This window comes from Toxorhynchites rutilus, chromosome 2 (genome assembly GCF_029784135.1).
Source record: "Toxorhynchites rutilus septentrionalis strain SRP chromosome 2, ASM2978413v1, whole genome shotgun sequence".
Taxonomy (NCBI): Eukaryota; Metazoa; Arthropoda; class Insecta; order Diptera; family Culicidae; genus Toxorhynchites; species Toxorhynchites rutilus.
In genome coordinates, this window is record NC_073745.1 from 303,009,695 (window position 1) to 303,035,478 (window position 25,784).

Here is a 25,784-nt window from a genome sequence, read left to right on the forward strand (position 1 = left end):
CGACGAGATCATCAAGCATCCTGATTATAGGGGCAGCAGTAGTTACCACGATATCGCACTGCTCAAATTGGAACGAATCGTACGGTTTTCGTCGTATATACGACCGGCTTGCTTGTGGACCTCGAACACATTGAACTTTTCAACAGCTATAGCCAGCGGATTTGGCCAATTGGGATTTTGTAAGTATTTTAAAACGCCCCAAATCAACAATAATCAGATCATGGTACTTGTAGCGGTACAGCAAGCAACGAGACTGAACAAAGTGTCGCTGGAGATTTACGACAACAAAGACTGTAACAAAACGTTTCCCCAAACTCGACGGATGAAGAAAGGTGTTATTGATAAGCAGATTTGCGCAGGCAGCATCAATGGGAGAGACACCTGCAAAGGCGACTCTGGAGGACCGCTGCAGATCATGACCGAGGAGAAGGGTTGTCTCTACCATGTGGTAGGACTGACATCCCGGGGTCAGGACGCCTGTGGTTTCGGTTACTCTATTTCGATATATACAAGAATTTCCTCGTACGTGAGATGGATCGAGCAGGTCGTGTGGGATGTGGATGCGTGGATTTGGGATTGAAAGGGAAGCGTTGATGAACCAATAAAACAATTGTTAACTCACTCACCTGTCTTACGGCGAAGTAGCACGTCAGATTCCGTGGATAGACCCCTGGAAAATTGGGCGATTGCAGTCGGCATGGCTTTCTGTCGCAATTGGTGAAAATCCTCGAGCAGTAAGTGCCCGGCATTAGGTCACCTGTAAGGGGAGAGAATATTTTTAGTGAAAAATTGTTATATAACAGTTCAAACATGGAAGGTGTTGAAGATGAAGGGAATGCTGTGCAAAGCCCTTCAATATCTCTTCATAAACTCAAACGGTTATATATTCCCCATTAATTCCTTCTTGTCCTCTTCCATTTTTTTTGAAAATATTATTGGCAACCCTGTATACTTATAAGATCTAATTCAATTTTATGATGTGGTATAATATTCGCATGCATTGCTATGACATACATACAAAAAATGGGTGGACTATATCTATGATATAACCGCAAGGTTGACGTGGGACAACCGTTGTCTTAGTAAGTATTTGTATTGTATTCATTAAAATTAACGATTGAATGAAACAATTTTTGAATTCAACTGGATTCAATTGCTTTGCAAGTAAAAAGTTTGAACAATTGCCATGTAAGATCAATTCATGCATCGTAATAGGTTCTTCGTTACAAGTAAATTGGTTTGGTTTTGAAGTCCGTGTTAGGGAAACACATTTTGGTGTGATTTAGATTTAGAAGTCCGTGTTAGGGAAACACATTTTGGTGTGAACCAAAATACTCCTACTTGCATATAATTGCGAAGCGAATTCCCCCAGGCACATAGATTTTGAAGCCCGTGTTAGGGAGACACAGTTAGGGCGTTTAGATAACGCTTGAAATTTTACAGTTATTCAATTGTTTATCTCTTGGAAAATAACATTTTATGAATTGTGATAGACGCGTAGAAATATTTCCTATCAATTGATTCAAACATCTTTTCGATCTATTAAGCAATGTTCGAGTTATAAGCATTTGGAATCTTTCATTTTTTCCTGCATGTTCTGTGTTTTGGTTTTCATTTCACCTCCATATACTCCGGTTAGACATAGTCCCACGTCAAAATTTCAACACTCTTAGAAGCAGGTGCTTTCATTGGTACTTTTCACCTTGTAACACACGAAAAAGCATCTTTTCTACCAACGGTAGTTTGGGTGTATGCTGTGTTAAAAGATGTCAAAACAAGAAAATGATGCTCTGCTCTCACGGAAACTATATTGACAATTATAGAAGTTTGAACAGTTTTCGAGAAATTCAAGGGGCCATTTTGCCCGGTAGGTGTGTTTAAACCCATCTCCTCTATGATGAAATCACCTCTTCCTACCCCGTCAACTGACATCAATAATTGATATCATCAAGATTAAGATCAGCCAATTAAGCTGCCCAAATATGCATGGTTGATGCAGACGTCAACAGACCAGAATTCACCTAAAAATTTCTTACTATTTCCAAATGTGCTGCACAGCTTCAACTGTTACATCGTACATTGTGGCTATATTCCGGCAGGAAACACGAATCTTCAATCACTAGATTCCTGATTTCAAGTGAAATCTACTTGCGCGACATTCTTTCGGTTACAACCATGAAATGGACCATAACCATAAAAATTCCGATGTCCCCTGTACACACTTGTCATTTCTTACGTTTCGAGTCACCCCACAGCAGCGGATTTCGCTTTGCTGTCAAAGCAAACAACAAAACAGAACTGGTCAGCAAATAAAAAACAGTCCATGTGAAATTTCGCTCGTGGAATTTAAGTGTTTAAGTCGGAAAATTTTGGAAAAATTGGATACTTTTATGAGCTTATTTCGTCGTAGATCATCATTCGGTGTAGTTTGTGTGACTCTAGGTGGTGTTGTTGCTTATCAATGCTCGAAAACATTTTTTTTTGAAATTTCAATTCGGGGTAACACCGACACCTGGTTCGTGTTTCACATACAGGAAAAATCTGTTCCTACTTTTTGTAGATGCCTCGTGTTCATATTCGAAGGACAAAACGGCAGAGCTGAACTGATAAAAGTACAAGAGTTTGAGCCTAGGGGCATGGACGGAAGTTTGACGTAGGACTGTGATTGTTCAGAACAGTTGTTTCTTTAAATGTAATTCTTTTCATTGTTGCTCTGAAAAGGGTCGTTTGTTATATGTACTCACAACCATCAAGAAGTTTGTAACGAACGAAAAAAGAAAATAAGCTTCTGGCAGGAAGTTCAGCTGTCTTACTGAAAATAATTAATGGATATGAGTGTGACACATAACATGGTGAATCGGTAAATGAAGTATATGTGGATCGGTAAGCAAAAAAATATATATCATCATTGATTACATTGGATATGAAGTTTACGGGGAAGACAAAAAAAACAAGTTGAAAATACTCACGATTTCGTGATACAGTCAACTCTCCCTAACTCGATGTTCTGTATCTCGATATTTTCCCAAACTCGATGGATTTCATGGCACCTTCGATTTTACAAGCATTCTTCTCTCCATAACACGATACCTCCCTAACTCGATGCCTCTCTTACTCGATGTGTTTTGATTCATTTTTCCATGGATTTTCACCTCCCTAACTCGATTGATTTTCGCGTACATGTTTTTGTGCGTTATTACCTCAGATTTCAATTGCCCTTGAAAGTGAAGACGGAGTGTTCGTGTCATCAAACAATTTCTTTTCAAGTATGGACAACCACGAGAAACCTTTCAAGCGAACAATCAAAACGCTAACCATTGCGCTAGGTTTGAGCATCATCGAGCAGGTCGAAAAATATGGACGGAAGGGGTCTGAAGCTGCAAATAATTTCAGTATTGCACAAAGTGCGGTATCAACACTACTCAAACTAAAGTAAAAATGGAATCGGAATGGAAAATTGTATCTAGACCAAAAGCATATAAGGTTGGTCAGAATCGAGAAGCTGGAGCGGTCAATGAAATTTTGTCTTGTCAAGCTAGACAGAATAATTTACCCCTCTTCTATTCTTCGGGATATGGCTTGAGAATTTGTCCAGAAACTGGGAATTCCTAACTTCAAAGCACAACCAACATGGACGGGAGTGATATTCCGCTGGCATAATGAATGCGTCGTGAGCTTGCTGATGTCGAAGGTACAATACCGTTCGATTGCTCAATGTCTTTTAATAATTAGTGCAAAAAGGACCAAAACGTGATTTTCTGTGATCTGATGCCAGATACCGATATACTGGAAAGTGTTGAAAAACCTGAGAAAAACGCTGAAGATAGTAGTTCTATTGAGATGTTAATTCGAACGTTTAATCAAACCTGAAGAATATGTCCGGAATATTAAAATCAACTGAAAATGTTCCTGTGAAACTATTCGAACATTTCTTTGTGATTGAACAGTTCCTGCGTGATCGTTACAATTCAGTTTGAGTAACATACTTAATCAATATTTTCTTTGTTAACCTAGTGCCTCATGCAAGTCGGACTCGATTATATACAAACTCGATTATATATGATTGGATTATGTAAAATTTAGGACTCGATTGTATACAGTTTGAAAAAAAAAGTTTTTTTTTTATAATTCAAATATGAATAATTTCAAGAAAAAAAATTAACCTTTCAGCATTAAGGTGAAATTTAAGTGGCTTTTATAAGTACAGTGGGTTAAAAATCGCGATTTTTGAAGATTTTGATTGAATCTTCATCAGGAATTGTTTATATCGATATTGCTGCGAAATTAAGAGAGATAGAAGTTGGGCGTCAAAGAACAAATTGTAGAGAGGTTAGAGAGCTTTAATTTAATTGATAGAAACAATCAAGTTTAGTATGAATTTTTAGGATAAAATTAATAATTACAAATAAAAAAAAACTTTTAAATTTTCCACTTCAAAAATGTTATTTTAATCCACTAATTTAGATGTTCCACTACTATATCCTGTACTAAATTTTCTCATCTTTCAAATGAACGCAACAAAATCGAATTACGTAGCATACTTTTCAATGTAGAGTCAGTTTGAGCCAACAGAATCCGAAACAAAGAAAAAGTTCTATAAGTCTGTCATCGTTGAAATTCTAACATATGCGTAGAAGGATTTTTTTCGTGAAATATAACCGTTTATCACCTCCTGAAAGATTCTGGAAAAAATATTTTTTTTATATGAGAAAGGTGTTTTTTCACTTTAAGGGAATGAATCAAAAATTCAAATTCATACCATAATTGGGACACTTACCCTAATATATGACAATTTGAGACATAAAAAAAAATTAGGAAAAAATGTTCTGTATCTCGATACCTCCCTAACTCGATGGTCCCTTTGGATATCGAGTTAGGGAGAGTTGACTGTATTTTGAAGTAAAATACACATGAAATCATGAAGTTGCTTTATTTTGAATGGATAGCTATGGCATTGTGATTACTTTCTATTGTATTATTCTTATTATTAGTGTTATTCTAAGGCATGGGGAGCAGTAGCTTTTTCGGTGGAATAATGTGCGTTTGCAGACTATCGCAATCATGTCGTATTGATTTTACTGATCAATCTATCATAGTAGGAATTGAGTCATTGAGAATTATGAATATGAGTCATGAAGATTATTAATATTTCATTCCGTTTTTTTTTGTGATGCGATGTAATGCCGATCTCAATAAGTCCTCGCATGATAATCCCTGTCATCATCTGATTACTTGTTTACATTCGAAAAAGATCTTGCTAATTAGTTTGATAGAACGAATTATTGCACACAATTTGTGTTGCATACACCATTCATGGGAACGAAGTAGATAGAAAGAATGCGTAATACATGTTGTACCTTGGTATCCGCTCGCAAAACATAGCTCTTTTATTTGTTGAATTGCTCACTTGTTTTATTATTTCCACTGTTGAAGTCTCAGGCGAGAAAAAATGCTGGATGAATTTGCCGTTTAATGGTATATATTATAGCATCTATCGTAAGAACGAATCTGCGTAATCTGCGTTTGAAAACTCTTAATAAACGCCCCTAAATAGAAATCAAAGACGTAGTCCTACGTCAAAACAGTCAAAACCAACGATGAATCGGGTATATAAACGAAAAAGCCTGGCAGAGCTTATGGTGTCCCTTCGTTCAACGTTCATCGGTACATTTTACGTGGATGGTCACCTAAGCTGGGATCTTAAAGTGTCCACATAGTATATGGATAATCTCTTAATACATTAAAATTATTGTAACGAATTTTCATCCTTTTCTTCAAAAGTGTTGGTTTTACCCGATAGGGTGTCGATCTCACCCGCACTCCCATTTATTTCACCTGAAAACATCGATTTTGGTATGCTATCAAAATTCGAGTTCTACTCGAAAAATAATAAGGGTGGATTGATATAATCAATTCAATCGAAGTAATTCATTATTTTTGAATTGAATACAAATTGATTCTCAGAAATTGGACTTCTGATCAACATTTTGCCGAATAATTGCTTTTTTCTTCGTGTGATGGTGTGCTACTCATCAATTGAATCGTAATGAAAGACAAATTATTCGATGTTGAACACTATTTCCAAAAATGCAAACGTACATACTTCACTCGAACAACCCCATTCAAAATATTTACGGATAGATAGATAGATAAGCAGTTAACAGAAGAGAGAAAGAGCGCTACGTTACCTAGGTAGTACTTTGGCTCGGCATAGCCCTCCTCCGACTGACCACCGGCTGACGGGAAGGCAAGAGTTGTAAGGTTCCTAATTGAATACGGTCGTTCTCGATTTGAGCCGAAGGACCCGGTGGCACTGCCGCTGGAAGTGCTGCTACTGCCGAATGACGTCGATAGTGTCCTTCGGGTTGAGTTGTCGAAGCTCAGTTCGACCGTTCCTCGCTGACGGGTCCCATCGTATGTGCCATACTGTTGCTCCGAGTGGGCCGTTGAGTTGGTGAAATCGTCAATTATCGGATAATTGGGGATGTAACTGACGTTGGTCCAGGGAGGGATGTGCTCGTGCTTGATGGCACCGTATCGCACCACGGCACTGTCCCGCGAGAGCATTTTGTAGTGTATCCGAAAGTCGAAATTGTAGCCACTTTGATCCCGCGATAATCTGGAAGTGAGGACGGCAGGCGGAGGAGCTTGTAAGTTAGAATTCAACAATCATGGAGATGAGGGAAACTTACTTGAGCAATTTTACGGTCATTATGAGCGATCGGGTCTCGCTGTAGAAGATTGCCGGTCCCCACGTTGTCCCGCACCACATGCCACCGACGGGGGTGCGAGCGGCTTCTGCCACTTGGAGGTAACCATCGGGGCAGCCATTCACCGTATAGGATGCAAACTTACCCAGAGTGAAACTGTCCAACGTGACCTGTAAGAGAACGAACAATAATTCAATACCACTCCACGCACAACCATTTGCTGCACACTTCCCCAGCATTGTAATGAAATTGCCTTTCTATTAAGATAAATTGTGCTTCCTCCTTTATCATTTACTCAAGAGTTGCCGCATAGTTCGTAAAATACATCCTTGTACATAGGTTGTGTGTGACCGGTCATTGAATTGGCATTCCAATCAGTCACCATTATTCACTCCTGAGGTGCACCCACCCACCCTTAGGAGTATGCTTGCAATTTATGCGTTAAGAGAAACGAATGACAAACAGCCCATGGCTTTTATTCATTTCCTCAATGAAGAACAAACTTAACACCGGTCGTATTTCATTGCCATTGTGTGTTTGCTTCTGCCATTTGCTTGGAAAAATCGCACAACACGAAACTTATCGAATTTTCATTTCGTTTATCTTGGCTGGTGATTAGCACCCGAGCAAAAAGATTGAAAAAGTTTGTCAATTCTTCCATTTCGAAATTAAAAATTTCCCCGTTGAATGCTTGAGCTCGACTTTATAATCCAAAAAGGTGGAATTATAGGCCAGAAACAAACTCAATCATTCTCTGCCGTTGAACAAATTTCGAATTTAATCTCCTCTCAGCAAATGGCAGCAGTCGGTTCATATTTGCCGAATGCCACGCTTAGCGCAAAAACACAAACGAAAGGGATTGTTGGGAAGGCCGTGGATCAAGTTTAATTAATTTTTTAATAAACTTCAAAAAGCTTCCGTGTGTTTTTTTTTGTTCCTTGCAGTGCTATCTGTATGAGAGAGCCATCATCATTGGCCGCCATCAGTTGTTTCGTTTGGTTTTACTCGGAATTTGTTGGAGAAAAATGACTGTTTTTGCTTAGTTGGAAATTTCGGATGATGACGAAAGTTGCCACCATATGGATGATGAAATTTGGTATGAAAGTCACGTGGATAGGTTCAATGCGGTTACCAATCATACATGGGATCGATGCAGGATATCTCACCCGAAAGACTGTTTGTTTTGCTGTTGAATGGTTATGAAAAGAGGATGAAAATGTGACATAACGAATGTACATTCTGTTAAATCAGAATACTATGGATGGGTTATACCTATGATTTAACCGCAAGGTTGACATAGGACTGCCGTTGGCATAGTAATAAATTGTATTTCTTCAATTAGCAATAATCCCACATCGGGTGTTCCTCATTGGGTACGATATCGCCGCAGCGCAGTGCTATCTTTTGTGTATCGATTAAATTATTGATTAAAATTGTGAATTCAATTCTTCTTCTTCTTCTTCTTCTTCTTCAATGGCACTAACGTACTTAGAGGAACTTCGCCGTCTCAACGTAGTACTACTTTCGTCATTTTTATTAGTACTTAGTTGAGATTTCTATGCCAAATAACACGCCTTGAATGCATTCTGAGTGGCAAGCTCTAGAATACGCGTGATCACAGTGCAAGTCGGAGGAAATTTCTTTTGACGAAAAATTCCCCCGACTAGAACGGGAATCGAACCCGAACACCCGTGAATTCAATTCACTATTCACGAATTCAATTGCAAACAAATCTCAGTTTAAGTCAATTCATCAGCAAACAGTTATCAACATTTTGCCTAATCATCGAACGGTATGCGTAGAAGTTCAGTGAGCTGGCGGCATGAAGGGATATCTTCCAATGCAGTCGTCAATAATCGAGCCAAAGCACTGCATTTGTACTTTTTTGTACGTTTTTGTGGACCGTGATAGCAAAACGAATTCTGGAGTGTAAAAAAGTTTGGGGTATACATAAAGTGACCAGATGGTCAGAGGTCTAACGCGGGACACAAAAAACAAAACGTTATGTATATACGTTATGTGAACATAAACCATAGTTCAGCGAGTCTAAACTGATCAGTATTATTTCTTTCTGAGTATCGGCACTCAGTTGTGATTTTTCGGTGGTTTAGATTTTGTTTACGCCCGAAAATCACTCGCTCAATCAGAGCATTTACGCCTGGCAAGCACGATTCAAATTCTACAATTTTCTTCAAATTACCGAATGGAATGCTCGAAAATTTCAATTCATTTTACATCGATTCAAGTGTTAACGTATGCATTAAAAAAATGGACTAATTTTGGATGACGATGAAAGATAATTTATAGGAACAAATTTTCTTTAAATCTTACGTTTATTAAGTCTACAACAAAAAGATTCAAGGCTGTTGATTCACAGCAGCAGCACTGTTAAGCAACTTGATGATTCCTGAGGCACTTTGTGTCCGCCAGATATAGCCGATCTGGTATTTACAATATCATCTCTCTGCCAGGGGGTCTCCGTAGCCACATTGGTTGCGCGCTCGCTTAGTAAGCGATCGATCGTGAGTTCAAAACTCAGGGCACTCATTGACCATCTTTGTGTTGTTACAGAATAACTACGTCCACGCAACAATCATCAGCGATGGAGATCGATCCACGGTCGAAATAAGATCGATTCATCCATACAACTGCTCTGCTCTGCAAGAAACATCGGGCTGCTATTCTATTAATAACTCAACAATGATCATATCAACTGTCTCCGCTGTCCGGTCTAACTGGACAATGGAAGAACAGAACGAATACTCTTACGCCTAAATGGTTACTGTGAAATGTAATGTACCATATGCAATGGTATAGAAGGAATACTATAACGCCAAAAAAATGGCAACTGTGTAATGTGCTATTTATAGATATGATAAACATGTGACATGTGCACTATTAAAATTCGGCTCTGTTACAGCTGAAATGCTAATGAGCCTGAAATAAACGAATGAGATAAAAAAAAATCTCTCTGCCGCTCCTTAAGCCGGGAGATCGAAGCAACGTACTTGATGCTAGAATTCAAAGAATGGCAGGGGACCGGGTACTTTACGTTCCCCAGGTAAGCGATGACGTCGAATATATCATTCACATCAAGTTCCCGAAGAAGGTCCTTCTCTGACACACGTGGAGGGAATGTCCAAGCCGCTCTTCTTCCGAGTCATATGGTGAACGGGGAAATATATAGTACGAAGTACATGCCGGAGTTGGGAAGGTGATGTGGTCTTTATGCCGAACCTGGGATCAGCCCATTATGCCAAAAGATCTCTGGAGGATGGATCGGCTGGAGATAAACATTGTCGCAAAGACTACCAACCTTCCCATCATTCCCCAGCTGGGCCCGATAGAAAACTTTTGGGCGAATGGCCAAAATAGAGAGACAGACAACCACCAAAGCCACAAAGAGGTAAAATAACACGCCGATATACATCTTTTCATCGGCCATGGTTCAGGTTCCGGCCAACTTCCGTAAGACCGCCCAGCGCTTCATTTACGATACTTCATCAAACAACTTTGCCTTTTCCTGTCGAGTATACACTAGTTCTCTCGGCTTATTTGAAACGTTAAGCCCTGACCGAGCTAGGGGACCAAAGATGAACTTTTCGTTTGACTCACGTTGGTCCCTGCGGATCAATAGGGGACTTTTATAAAAATCATTTTCCAATTTGGTGCGTTTCCATTTGACACTCTCTAAACAAAAAGCCCAATGTCGGTGCGATGAAACTAGCTCAACATATTAATCTTTGGATGCATTAGAAACGCTCTTGAACAGTCTGCCAAATAAAAGTTTTTTTTGAGGTTCATCCATTTCAACATGATCAAATTGTGATATTGAAATATATTGATATCGCGGGACATTTTCGTTTCTTTTGCCAAATGCGGGACATTTCGCGGGACGAAATCTTACGCGGGACATTTTGTTGAAATGCGGGACTGTCCCGCGTAACGCGGGACGTCTGGTCAGTTTAGGTATACAAGTATTGCCGACTTGAATGTATCTGCAGTGCCGATTCTCCCAACTTCTTGGTTTCGGAATCTGTATTGGGAAAACACATTCCGGTTCGCAAATGCAAATGCAAGCGAGTACAAAAGAACTCGTAGTTTGCATCTTTCCCCAGGCTTCATGGTTTTGAAGTCTGTGTTAGGGAAACATCCCGATTTCCAGAAACGCAAGCGAGTACAAAAGTACCTGCAGCTTGCATCAATTTTGCAATGTCGATTTCCTCAGGCTCCATGGTTTTGAAGTCTGTGTTATGGAAAGATCCATCCATTCCAGCAATCGTATCTCAATCGTTGTGCAATCGTAACTGAGTGGATTTCCGATTCCCGATCACACCAATCGGTATATAAGCGGGACTCGCTTATTGGTGTGATTGCAATAGTCTGTTTTGAAAGCAATTTTAGGGCTATTGAAACAAGTTTATGGATCAAAAGGTAACAAGCATATAACGCGTAGACATTTTATCTTTCGAATGAAGTGTTCATCACACCCTTTCGCTCATTTCGTTCAGGAGCTGACGAATTTCATGCCAACTCGTCTTAGGAGTTGGCAGCATAGTAGTGAAAGGTTGTGGGTGTAAAGACATGGGTCATTTAAGCAACTTTGCATACTTGAAATATTTGAAAAACAATTAGAGTACTTTTTGGAAAAAGCCAATTTTTTTTTCTTAATTTTTTTACAAAAATTTATAACTTAAAAACTATGATACCTACGAAATTCATGTCAAAGGATAAAATGTTCAAAATTGTTTAAATTTTCGCAAAAAAAATCCCAAAAAAATTTTGGGAAAAAATTCCGCTGGCAAAAAAGTTATTTCAAGAATTAAAATTCAGTTTTCTCAAAAATGTATTTTTTTCATTTCCCAAACATAAATATATATATATATATATATATATATATATATATATATATATATATATATATATATATATATATATATATATATATATATATATATATATATGAATAGCCCTTACAACTTCCAACAAGTCGTCCATACATCGGAAGATGGGCCCTTTTACAGGGAAAAAGTTTTGTTCTTGTTCATGTTTTCTGTGAAAAAAATACAACTTATCCTAATTTTGTTTAAAGTCAAGATAGCGATATAGTGTATTCGACAAAGTCTTAGATCTTGTTAAAATATAAACTTTTGTCGAAGACATCAACTTTCTATCTTTTATAGTTTTTGGAATATAAGTCAATTTTGTATGAAGACTCCTGAGAAAAATAATGTTTTGCTCGTAACATTTTTGTGTGTACATTCTCACGTTTGACATGTTCTTGACATATTCATAAATAGAGAAAAGTTAGTAGAGCATATAAATTGAGATAATTTTAGTATTTTTTCAAAGAAAAAAAAATGAAAAAGTTGTTGTTTGAAAAACTTTTTCCATGTTAGCGTGCCCATCGTCCGAAGTATTGAAAACTTGTTGGAAATTTGAGGGGTTTTTATATCTGTTTTGTTTTCAGAATTTTAAAAGCTTATGTTTTCGAGAAAAATGACTTTTTAATTTTCTAAATATTTTTTTTTCAATGAAATTTTTTTCCAAAAAATTCTTTGGTAATTTTTAATGAAAACCAAAATAATTTTCTACATTACATTCTCTGACTAAAATTTTGTAGGTCTGATAGATTTGTTTGTAGGTCTTCTTCTTTTTCTGCCATACAAATAAAACACAAATTTCTACATTACTCGAGAATTAATCAAGCAAATGGAACCTAATTAGGTATATGGAGGTTTCAGGATGCAATAAATGATTCTATGGTGGTTAGATATTCCTCCCCTCTCTCTTAGGGGTGGCTGACATACAAATTTCTACATTACTCGATAATTAATCAAGCAAATGCAACCAAATTAGGCATATGAAGGTTTTAAGATGCAATAAATGATTCTATGGTGGTTAGATACTCCTCCCCCTCTGGGGGCGTTGCCATACAAATTAAAAACAAATTTCTGCATTACTCGAGAATTAATCAAGCAAACGAAACCAAGTTTGGCATGTGAAGGTTTTAGGCCGCAATATATATTTTCGCGGTAGTTAGACACTCCACGTCCTACTCTAAGGGGAGGCTGCCATACAATTGAAACACACATTTTCGCATTACTCGAGAATCGAAACCAAAGCAAGCGAAACCAAATTAGGTATATGGTAAATAATCTGATATTTTAATGATGAGTTTTGGTATAAGTACTAGGATTTTTTTAGTAAAAGGTTAATTCAACGGGGTCGATTAGAAGATCAATCAATGAACAGTTCTGCGATTGGACTCATGAATTTGCGCTTAGTAAGAATAAGCTAATGTTTGAATTCATAATGAATAATAAGAAATGATATAATATATAAATAAATTATAATAATAATTAAAAAAAAATAATTATAACAATAATAATAAAAACGATATAAATGATAGAAATAATGAATTGATAAGAAAAACATACAAATTATGGGCGGGACGAAGTTTTCCGGGTCAACTAGTAAGATATGAAAGTTTGTCGAAAACACTATATCGCTATCATGACTTTAAACAAAATTAGAATTAGTTGTATTTTTTTCAAAGAAAACTTGAAAAAGTTGTTGTTCGATAAACTTTTTCCATGTAAAAGTGCCTTTCTTCCGATGTATGGACGACTTGTTGGAAATTGCAAGGGCTATTCATATATATATATATATTTTCGGGAATTTTAAAAAATACGTTTTTGAGAAAAAATGAATTTTAATTTTTAAAATAACTTTTTGTCAGCGAAATGTATTAAACGTCAAGATTATGTGTTATCTCGAAAACTAATTTTTTGGCCGAAAATCTACCTTTTGGGACTTGGCCTGAGTGGCCAAAGAGTCAAAACTTGGAGTGCTTTTAGATACCTCTATATCATGTCCGATTGAGCTGAAATTATGCACAGGTCACAGGTCATTTTAGTCATAGTCGAGAGGTGTTCAGTGGTACCGTGATAATGGGGTCGATAATACCTCAATTCTCCCAACTGCCCCCAATCGAAATATATTGGGAAATTGTCATGAAAATTGGGAAGGGTATCAAAGTGGCTCAGGATGCTGGGATTATGAAGAGACTATGGAATAAAATGGTCGCTAAGGTTGACCAACATAATGTTCAAACTTTGATAGAGATTATCCGAACAGGAAGGTTCCTGATATCAATTTCTGAAAATTCATCAAAAATTACTTCTGCGCCTTTAACCAATCCCGAGATACAACTAGTTTTGTGATTCCGGATTCTAAATAAATCAAGCTTTAGCTAAACTCATGAGAAAATAACAGCATCGTTTGAGATTGACTTATGTTAATGAGAGTAATGGTGCACAAGTAGCTCATGTAACAATTTTCAACTTTTGATCGGCTGAAGGACAGTCAATCAATCTTTAATTAACAGCATTTCTGTATTCCTCCTTACCTGAACGATATCCCCCTGATTTCCGCCGGCTGCAGTGAACGTCAGGATACATGTGTAGGGAATCCGATCCTCCTTGGGCCGGTGAAGCTCCAAATCGTATGTCAGTCCTATGTTGCCGTAGTAGGTTCGATTGCATCCTGAGAAACAGATAGAGAGAAACACTTCAATGAGAACAAAAAAAAAAACACTACCGTCCGCTTATCGAATGTCCGGTGATGGTGTGAACCAAAGGCACTCGGCCTTTCCGTACACATATAGGATCAAATTCGAAAACAAACAGGGCCACAAATGAAAGCCAAACACGAGCTCATCCTGTTGTGGAAAACCAATGGGTTTCTCCGGTTGCAACAACTAATCAACACCTGGCCGATAACGAAAGGTACTGCTGGGCTGTGTATTTCTTGGAAAAATATTGCCTCTTCGGATTACATACATTATTTACCTGCATCGGTTTAATGCAACATAATCTCGGAAATAACATTTTCTGGTGCTAGTATCATTCACGTGTGGGTATGTTTGATGCTCTTTCATGGAAATTAAATGATAACAAAAGCCAATGAGCACTTCCAACTGCAATGCTGCACTCACAATTCGGAGGGTGCGAACAAAAGCAAATAAACAATGCCAGAGCATGGCCCGTAAAATGCATGCTTTTCCACTCCATATACTATCTGGCAAACGAGGACCATCGCTGGAATAGGATTTCAACCAATTTTGGACACTGGTACACGATAAAAAAAAGACCATTTTATATACGAGTATTATTAGTCAGAAGAAAGGGGGCAGCAACGACGAACAATACACTGTTGTGCAGCAGCAACATAATCCACAAAAAAAACTAGCCAAAATTCACGGGAAAGTTGAAAGTTTCACCATATATTTTCCAGGTCCTTTTCAGCGACAAAAAACAAAAATCAGATCTGAGTTTGTTTGAGAAATCCGAAATAAAGTATAATCCGTTCGCATTGTCATTCGCTCGAGTGGAGTCGCATTGTTCGTGTTAAAGCTTCTTCTCGTGGTATTTGCGTCACAGCAATGCCGGGAGCATTTACGCTAGAAGCAAAGACTCCCCCCTGCTTTGAATACATCAATCACCCGGATCGTACACCGGAACAAATCCAGCAATACCTTCACAACTCGAACTAGGGAGAGAGAGAACAACGCGTCTTCCTTTTCATGGCGGCTGGGAAGTGATTCATTAAATAAACAGCGTAACGAGATGGAAAATTAAATTAAGTCTATTCCTTTTAATGTTATTCTGTACCTGCTACTACTCGAGCGAGTTGTACACGGCACTATGAGTACATGTTTTTTTTCTCTACCCAATCCGGGTTTTGTTCCCTCACAGTTTCATTGCGAAGTCTGCCCGTTTTTTTCCAGTCTTCATCACGGCGAGACAGAAACAGTCCTGTTTCTGTCAGTTCGTTCGCTTGTGTACCCACCACCAGGCTATGGCTGAAGACGGAACTCGGAGCGTTGGTTCCATTGGCAGTGCCGGGCTATGCATACTTGTGAGGGATGCGGGATCAAGAGCACAGTGGCATTCTGGAGGGAATGAAAATGTGAAAGGTAACGCGTTGTGGTACTTATAATAAATGTGAATCATTTTTTAAGGGAAACACTTGCTAGATCTTGGACTGATGTAGATTGCGCCGTGTTGTGAATATGAAAATGTACTTTAAATCCGAGATACTGATGTTTGAATGAATGAATGTATTCAAAAGATGTTGATGAACATTAGAGTCCTAAAAACCCTCAATGTCGAATTGTAAACATGGACTATAATCCCATAGTCATAAGATTCATCTGACATGTTTTCGTGTGCATTTTTTTGTGTATTAACAGCCGAAATAATGTGACGAGTAAAAGTAGAAGTGTCTGTGCCCACGGGTCTTCTCTCTATCAAGCGATTTACATATTGACTTCAAATATGCCAGATGTGTAAATTCACATTCACATCCCATGCTCTTCAAGTGTCTCCCGTAGAAATTTTGGTAATAAAAGAAATGGTAAAATATACGAGATTCGTGCAACACACTATAAGAAGTCAAGTCATTGAATATAATACTTCCATCACAAACGCTACATGGCGACCGTGACAGGACTAAATGGTGGTCCTGAAGAGTCAGATTGTCATATGAACTGAACTCTTCAAACGGGTTGAAGTAGGAGAATGAGTCCAGAAGAAAAAACATGAATGCTGTCTATTATCAATTATTAACTATTGAAAATAAAATTCAGTAGTCTTCTAACGTGAACGAAAAACCGAGAGTACCACTTTCGGTATCGTAAGGAAAAAGACTGGTATAGTTTACTTAACTATTAAATAAATAACATTCATTGTTTTCAATTTGTTTGCGATTCGTTCGTTCACTTACAAGCTTATCGGTCGCATTCTACAGTCGATCCGATAGAGGTGTTTTTTCACATCAATTCTATTGTGTTTTTTTTTCATCCGGCGCGCTTGCAAGCGTGGTGAATCTCAATCAGATTAGTGGTGCACGATCGAGACGCTGAGGGTCCATTCAACAGATCAAATACACTCATCACATACGCCACACAACAGCGGCAAGTAGAAGTATATTTCTTTTAATACCTTTCTATCATTTCTTCCACTTTTTGTGCAAGATAAATACCATTGTTTCGCTTGGTGTTTACTTAATCAACAAACGTTGGCATTAGGGTGACCATCTTCATATATATTGCACTCGAACATTTGTTGGAACTTTTTTTCATTTTTGGATTTAATTTTATAAAAAATAGTTTGAATAACTATAATTTTCTGCTATAACTGAAATAGAAATTTAACTTATTATATTTATTTTTTGTTGTATTTTTTTGAATACCAATATATTATGTTCATATCGGACAGTTGTCGGAATATATTACTATGGCTGAAGGCGGGGAGGATCCCGCAACAACGTCATTGTATATCTCTGATACGAAACTCCCTGAAGAACAGGAAGGTGAAGTAGAAATTAGAAGAAGGAAGAAGAAAATATAAAACTTAATTTCTGATGATGAGGAGGATGAAGAAAAACTGGATTTTCGTCAAAAAGTGTGCCCTGTTGGCTCCAAAGGCCCATTCATTGTATACTTTAGACGAAAATCCAAACCCCTCAATGTTATTCACATCTTTAAAGAACTCACCAAAAAATTCTCCGAGGTTACCGAGATTAATCGGATGGGGCCAGACAAATTACGAGTTGTCCTCTCCAGCTAGACCCAAGCAAATGATATAACGCGTTGCGACCTCTTTGCGATTTAGTATCGCGTATACGTGCCCTGTCGTAACGAAGAAATCGACGGCGAAATCACCGAAAAGGGTTTGACCAGAAAAGATGTACTCAAGGATGGAGTCGGTCACTTCAAGAACTCTTCGCTTAAAACTGTGAAGATTCTTGCATGCGACCAACTGAAATCCGTGTCTATTATAAATGATAAGAGAGTTCTCAGTTCGACAAATTCTTTTCGAGTAACCTTTGAGGGCTCCGCCCTTCCAAACTTCGTTTCGATAGATGCGCTTCGTTTACCTGTTCGATTGTTTGTACCTCGGGTAATGAGTTGCAAAAACTACAAGCAACTTGGTCACACGGCCGTCTACTGTTGCAATAAAAAGCGTTGGGCAGATTGTGAAGAGAGTCATGATGGGACTTCTTGCGCAAAAGAGCGCAAGTGTCTTCATCGCGACGGGACTCCCCATGATCTTTCTCGATGCCCGGCGTACATACAACGAGGGGTAAAAATCAAGCGTTCCTTAAAGGAATTTTCAATGCGGACTTATGCAGCAATGCTTAAGAATTCCGTGCCAACGACGCAGGACAATCCTTACTCCCTCCTGCAGAGTGACGAGCCTGTCGCTGACGCTCCCAGTGCGGGAAGTTCTGGTACTTCGCAGAGCGCCATCAGGAAATGGAAAATTACTACTTTTACATCACTCCCCAGAAAGAAGTCCGAAATTTATCAAGTTGGATTGAGACCTCGAACCGAACGTGCTGAAAATAGACCGAAGCAAGTACCTCCTTATTTTCACGGTTCTTCTACCAACCAGGGGTCCATAGCACCTTCCGGACCGACACCCAATAGTTCTGTTCCTTTTTCGCGGTCAAAGCAACAGTCACAACCTGGCTTGTTTGCGCTTTCTGACCTGGTGGACAACATTTTGAATGCTTTGAATATTAATAACTCTCTTAAAAGTATAGTAATATGTTTGCTTCCGGTAGTGAGAACATTCTTGAAAAAAGTGACTTTTCAGCAGCGTTCATTACCCTCGATGCCTGATTCAGTGCAAAAGGGTCAAGGATTTGACAACTGTCATACAGTGGAATTGCAGAAGCATCATCCCTAAACAAGATCAATTTAAATTTTTAATTCACAATTCTAGCTGGCAAAGACCCCTGCATTGCCTCGATATATATTCCTACCAGAACTATGGGTAGGCCGCCATCAGTTTTTTGATATCATTGAGGCATTGCCGGAGTCGCGGCTAATCTTAGGTGATTTCAACACCCATGGAACAGCATGGGGATCACTCTACGATAACAACCGTGCCACTTTGATTTATGATCTGTGCGACAACTTCGAAATGGCAATTTTGAATACTGGGGAAACAACTAGGATAGCCAACCCTCCTGCACGGGTAAGTATGCTAGACATATCTCTCGGCTCTTCTTCATTATCCCTGGATTGTACGTGGAAGGTAATCCAAGATCCCCACGGTAGTGATCACCTACCAATAATTTTATCGATCGCCAATGAATCAAGTTTTCGTGAGTCAGTCAATATTGAGTATGACCTCACGAAAAATACTGACTGGAGAAAATCTGAAGCAATTGTTTCAATGCATGAACTTCCTCCACTAACTTTATATCGAGTTTGATTTACGAAAGCGCACGTAAAACTCGAAAGAAACGTGTTCCTGCTACCACTTTCTGACGTCGTCCTCCATCACTTTGGTGGGACAAGGAGTGTTCAAAAGTCTACCTTGAAAAATCATCCACTTGCAAAAAATTCAGGAAAACTGGATTAAAGGAATGGTTTTGAAAGTACCAAGTTCCAAACTGAAAGGTTTGATTAAAGCAAAAAAGCGTGGATATTGGCGAAAATTCGTCAATGGTTTGTCAAGGGAGACCGCTATGAGCATTCTTTGGAATACGGCTAGGAAAATGCGTGGCTGGAACCATACAAACGAAAGTGAGGAATACTCTGACCGTTGGATTTTCAACTTTGCAAGGAAGGTCTGTCCCGACTCCGTTCCTGCACAAAACGTCGTACGCGACATTCCGCTTCAAAGCGATTCTGAGAATTTTTAGATGGTGGAGTTCTCAATTGCCCTTTTCTCATGTAACAATTCAGCTCCGGGGTCAGACAAGATTAAATTTTCGATATTTTCGGCAGAATATGAGAAAGTTAGATCTGAGAAAATATTCTCTACTGACGGTTCATTCATAAACGGGTCCACTGGTTTCGGCATCTTCAATGAAAATTCCAGTGCCTCTCTCAAACTCAAAGATCCTTGTTCCGTGTATGTCACTGAAATGGGTGCGATATACTACGCACTAGGGATCATTGAAACATTGCCCATCGACCATTATTTTATTTTTTCAGACAGTCTCAGCTCAATAGAGGCAATCTGCTGAATGAAAGCTGAGGGCTTAGAAAGGAGCATTGAAATTCATCGCCGTACAAAGTTATCCATTTACAAATCGCTGATCAGACCGGTGGTCATATTGAAGTGACTCCCCCAGACTGGATTCGTTTCCCTCTCTCACATATACTATAGGTGAGCTGGATTTTTGTGTATCGTACATTGTTACGGGGGTTTCCGAGGTTCTATTCAGCACGCGTGTTTCCAATTGTATAGCGAGCTCAAAGCTGTATTTATTAGGGAAAACGTTAGTTCAATACAAAATTCATATTATTGGTTTCACCTACATTTGATCTCCTCGTTTCTAAGTTTAAAAGCACGACAGGATGATCCATATATTTGCACAATTAAGAAATTCAATTTCGTTTGGATTCTATCTCTACTCCTTTTTGGTGGTAATCAAAGAATGTGCAGTACGGGAGAAATTTTCAGAATGACAGTGACGACAGCTAGCTGTCAACGATTATCTGGGTGCGTCATGGAGTGGCACCGTTCGGATGCGCAGGGTCAGATAAAGTCAGCAGTGGCGTAGTTTGCCCGCCCCACAACATACATGAAAATCACTCACACATATAAATAGCGTGCAATGTTGTGTTCAAAAAAACTGACAAATTTGTGAATTTTGTTGATATAAACTCGTTCTGTATGTTTTTTGACGTGGGACTACGTCTAACCGGAATATATGGAGGGTAAAATGAAAACCTAAACACAGAACATGCAGGAAAAAATGAAAGATTTCGAATGCTTATAGCTCGAACATTTCGTACTGGATAGGAGAGATGTTTGCATCACTTGATAGGGAATATTTCTACGCATCTATCGCAACTAACAAAATGTTGTTTTTCATTAGATAAACAATTGAATAACTGTAAAATATTTGGCGTTATCTAAACGCCCTAACTGCATCGTTTTGATTGGCCCGATTTACGGTTTCCCTAACACAGCCATCAAAACCAAGCAGCCTTGGGGAAATCGGCATTGCAAATACATGAAAGTAGGGGGACTTTTGTTCTCATCGAAAAATGTTCCCTAACACAGACTTTAAAACCAAGCAGCGAAATCGGTATTGCAAGCACACGAAAGAGCCTAGAGGCGAGTGAACTGAAAAGTTTAAACCCTCTTAAAGCCAAAAAGAAGAAAAAGAACACACGAAAGTAGGGGGAGCTTTTGTTCCCACCGAAATGTGTTCCCTAATAGAGATTTCTAAACCAAGGTGCCTGGAGAAATCGGTATTTCAAATTCATGCAAGTCGGTATTTTTGTTCCGACTGGAATGTGTTTCCCTAACACAGACTTCAAATCCATGAAGCGTGGGGAAATCGGCATTGCGAATTCATACAAATCGGGGGTATTTTTGTTCCGATTGAAATGTGTTTCCCTAACACAGACTTCAAAACCGAGGTTTCTGGGGAAATCGGCTCTGCAAATAAAATAATAAAAACGCTAGGTTTTATATGTGGCAACACGTTTACTACGCGCAATACGAGTAACAATATATTGGACCATGTTGTATGCAGAATCATGGCCGTGCCAAACATTCGGAATGATACTGTTTTCTCTAGTCTTAGTGATCACTCATTGATTGTATCTTCGTTAAGACTAAACGGTTGCAAAGTCAAAACAAAACTGAAAAAGACCATTGTAGACCACAACAGATTAAACACGCGCTTCTCTAATTTCTTGGAAACAGTGAGTTGTGGGCAAAGCGTTTAATCGTGCTTAACAAATATCTCGTCGACGTACAATGTGTTGTTAAACCAATGCTCCAAAACCATCTCTGTTGAGGTCAACACCAAAGGAAACGCTTGTCCCTGGATGTCATATGATCTTTGGAAATTGTCGAAAATTAAAGACAAATACTTGAAAAAGGTTAAAAGCCGTCCAAATGATACGTACCTACAAGAAATGCTCAACCATATTTCAAAAAAAGTTCAAGTAGAGAAAAGGCACAGTAAAAGAGCATATTTCCAACAATTATTGAACAATACGAATAATTCAAGAATGTGGAAAACAATTAATTCCATTTTTGGACGCTCCAAGTAAAGAACACAAATTAATCTTATTATTGATGGTATTGAGTATACAAAGGACGAAGAAGTGTGTGAAGTTTTTAACGAATATTTTTCAAGCATTGGAACTCAACTATCTCGTGAAATTCCTAAGCGTAATAATGGTAATCCATCGATGTACACTCGTTATGTCCCAAACTCAATTTTTTTATACCCGTCAAATCCAGCTGAGGTGCTAACGATCATACAAGATCTGAACAGCAAAAAAGGTTGCGGATCTGATAATATCCCAGTGAATGTAATAAAAACGAACACAGTAGCCTTTTCTAGAATTTGCTCGGAAATGTTCAACATATTGCTGTCTACAGGAAGATACCCAAACTGTCTAAAAATTGCTAGAGTCGTGCCAATTTTTAAATCCGGCGATTGTATGAATCCTAGCAACTATCGACCGATATCAACCCTATCAGTGTTTAATAAAATATTTAAAAAGCTCATTTTTGTCAGATTTCTTGATTTTTTGAATAAAAATAACGTCTTCTACCAGCTCCAGTACGGATTTCGGCGTGGCAGCAGCACTGTAACTGCCATCACTGAGCTTGTGGATGAGCTGATAGATGGAATCGATCACAAAAAGATCACACTATTTCTTGACCTAAAAAAGGCCTTCGATACAATCGATTATAATGTATTACTAAAAAAATTGAATATCTATGGTATTCGAGGAATAGCCAACGACCTCGTGCAAAATTATCTCACCGATAGACACCAATATGTTGCATTGAATAATGCCAGAAGTATCCTGCGTCCAATAAATATAGGAGTACCCCAGGGTAGTAATATCGGGCCTCTGTTGTTTCTTATGTACATTAATGATATAGGTAACCTTCCGTTGATTGTTGTGCTCCCGTGGCCGAGTGGTTAGCGTCATAACTAACATGCCGGGTGTTCGGGTTCGATTCCCGTTCTGGTCGGGGGAATTTTTCGTCAAATAAATCTCCTCCGACTTGCACTGTGATCACGCGTATTCTAGAGCTTGCCACTCAGAATGCATTCAAGGCGTGTTATTTGGCATAGAAATCTCAACAAAGTACTAATAAAAATGACGCAAGTAATACTACGTTGAGACGGCGAAGTTCCTCTAGGAACGTTAGTGCCATTGAAGAAGAAGAAGAACCTTCCGTTGATAGGAACAGCTAGACTATTTGCTGACGACACTGCATTATTTTATCCTTGTTCTGAATCAAAAACCGTCGTCTCAAATATTGAAAATGATCTAAATGTTCTTCTTATATATTTTCAAGACAATCTTTTGTCACTTAATCTGTCAAAAACAAAATATTTGTTCTTCCACTCACCTAGGAAAAAAATCGTCGTTTGTCCCGACCCAAAGGTCGGGGATATTTCAATTGACAAGGTTAACCACTTCAAATATCTTGGAATTCAGCTAGACACGACCTTATCATGGACACAACAAGTAAATTCTTTGGAGAGAAAAATTTCTTCACTCTGTGGTTTATTAAAGAGAGTATCCCACTTTGTGCCCAAGATAGCGTTAATCAATTTCTACTTTGCATGTATACACTCACTATTGCAATATGGAATAATAGTATGGGGGCATGCATGTAAAACAAAACTAAAAAAACTACAAGTGTTGCAGAATAGATGTTTGAAAATCATATACAGACTACCAATTCTTCATCCTACTTCGGACTTGTACTCTGACGATTCTCATAGTATACTGCCTCTTATTGGACTGCGCGAATTACAGGCTGTAAAATTTATTCACAGCATTATAAATGACAATAATATCCATCACAACCTGACAATACCTACAGCAAATCACCAACACTCCACACGACAAGCCCAAAATTTAATTCGAAGTCGGGCAACAACCAATGTTGGTCAACAGCGCATTTTGTTTTATGGACCGTCCCGTTTCAATGCTTTGCCACCGGGAATCCGAGCAATAACACGTTCAGATCTTTTTAAAAATAAATTGAAGCTATACCTAAAATCTATCATAAGAGTTTTCCTAGTATAGATTTCGATCAACCACAATAATCCACCTCAGTGTTTAGCTTTCTTATTTTTGTATACTTGCCAGTTTTTCTCATAATTTTGTACAATCTATGTTTTATATTCAAATTTTTGTTGTTTCTATTTATCTTTTTCATTATGTTATATTCTTATATTATATTGGATCCCTTAAAAGAAATACTATTTTCACTGGGATCCATACATCTTTGCTTTACATGTTATTGTCCGCTCACCTCGTACCTAAATATCTTGTTTTGTCCTGTGGAATTGTAAATTGTCTTAAAAAAATTTTTTTTCAGCAAAAAATAATTGGTGCCCAACTCTAGGATTCTCGAATAAGAGTTTCTTCGAGATGGAGGTGAGTGGAGGGAAAAAAACAAATCTATCGAGAAGAGTGCCTCGATAAAATCCTGCTGCCGTTCCTGAACGAGCATCACGCGGATGGGAAGTACGTCTTCTGGCCGGACAAGGCGTCTTCCCATTACGCCAAGAAGATGCTGGCGTATCTTGAGGAGAAAAAGATACCGTTCCTGCCGAAAGATCGTAACCCAACAAACTTGCCCCAGTGCCGCCCAATAGAGGATTTCTTTGGCTCACTCAGTGCCCTAGTGTATAAAAACAATTGGAGGGCCAAGGACACGAAGCAACTGACTACAAGAATCCGGAATTGTATCCGGAAAATGGACGTAAGTGCCGTACAACGTTCTTGTGAGAGCATCGCGACAAAGTTGCGTCGAACAGCATACCACGGCCCTTACTCAAACTGAAATTTTTTTGAAGAAAATACATTATGTTATTAATAAAAAATACTGAAATCGATGAAAAAAAATATTTTTTTATATGGGATTGAAAAAATTCTCATTTTTTATTTAACACCCGTTATAATCACAATCCTCGAGATATGAAACACGTGCAACAACCTCGATAGAGATTTTCCCCGGAAAACGCTTTCATACTCCGTTGAGAGCAGAATAAAGCCGAAGCCACTGCAGCCTGAAACGGATCCCCACTTTCACAGAGATACTTACTCGTGCAGAACCGTGGCTCATCGCTTCCGTCCCCGCAGTCATTTACATTATTGCAATATTTGTTAAGCGGCACACATCGTCCGTTGTTGCACGTGTGTTCCGATATTGCACACTGATGGTGTTGCTGTTTTTGTGTCGCCGCCATCGCTACCGGACCCGGTCCTGGTTCCAGCCCCTGCGCCTGACTGCCACCTTTTTGTTGACCTGAATTCGCCGCGATTGCAGTTCCCATTGCGGATGACGAGCAGCCGGAGAAGGGCAGCAGCAGCAGCAGCACCACTGAAACTAGAGCAATGCTCGACCGACTGCAACCGGTTCGATGCCAGTGGCTGTAGGTTGCCAGATGACGTAGTAGATTCCGCCGTACGGTGCTTCCGTACCTCGTCAACAGCCCACCGCGGCGTCCGGGCGTCCGAGGGTTGGCAGTGATGCTTATTTCGAGTAAATCTCGGGGGTGGCAGTGGTGTTGATGATGTTGATGATTGTGCTGCGTTTGCCGCTGACTGCTGTCACCATCGTCATTTCCGAGCGCACGCGAGCGATTCCCAGCAGCGGAGGGACACAACAGACGATTTGCTACACTTTCCGCCGAACCGCCGTCGTGCATTGTGTTTGTGTCAGTACCTCGGGCGGCGGGGAGTCCTGTGGGGAAAGTAGCCTTTTCCACGTCGAGTGCGTCGGTCGGTTGCTTTTTGTGGCGATGTCGATGGAAGCTACCCATTCGCTGGAAGCGCTTCCGAAATGTCGCTGTGGTCCTACTGCTGCTCCCGCTTCCGCTCAAGCTGCTGCTGTCTGCTGTGATGGTGGTGGGAGTGGTGGTCGGTAAAAGTGCCGCTGTTAGGCCATCGAGATCAGAGGAATCTGCTGAGGCAATGGAATTCGCTATTGTTGGCGTTGATGTTTGCCGGGATCGGTCTGCGTGGGGGTGGAAGAGAAGAGA

General features: G+C 39.2%; 1 protein-coding gene across 5 annotated transcripts in view; it reads right to left on the reverse strand.

Annotated features, from left to right (window-relative positions):
• The window catches only part of LOC129771009 (uncharacterized), a 493,902-nt gene that overhangs the window by 107,629 nt on the left and 360,489 nt on the right, over positions 1–25,784 (reverse strand). For all 5 annotated transcript variants that reach the window (XM_055774239.1, XM_055774238.1, XM_055774237.1 and 2 more), the window contains 5 exons: positions 24,845–25,759; positions 14,122–14,258; positions 6,693–6,880; positions 6,189–6,619; positions 627–757 (listed from right to left, as the gene is read on the reverse strand). In XM_055774239.1, coding sequence (XP_055630214.1) covers positions 627–757; positions 6,189–6,619; positions 6,693–6,880; positions 14,122–14,258; positions 24,845–25,759 — 1,802 coding nt within the window. The remainder of the gene's footprint in view (positions 1–626; positions 758–6,188; positions 6,620–6,692; positions 6,881–14,121; positions 14,259–24,844; positions 25,760–25,784) is intronic.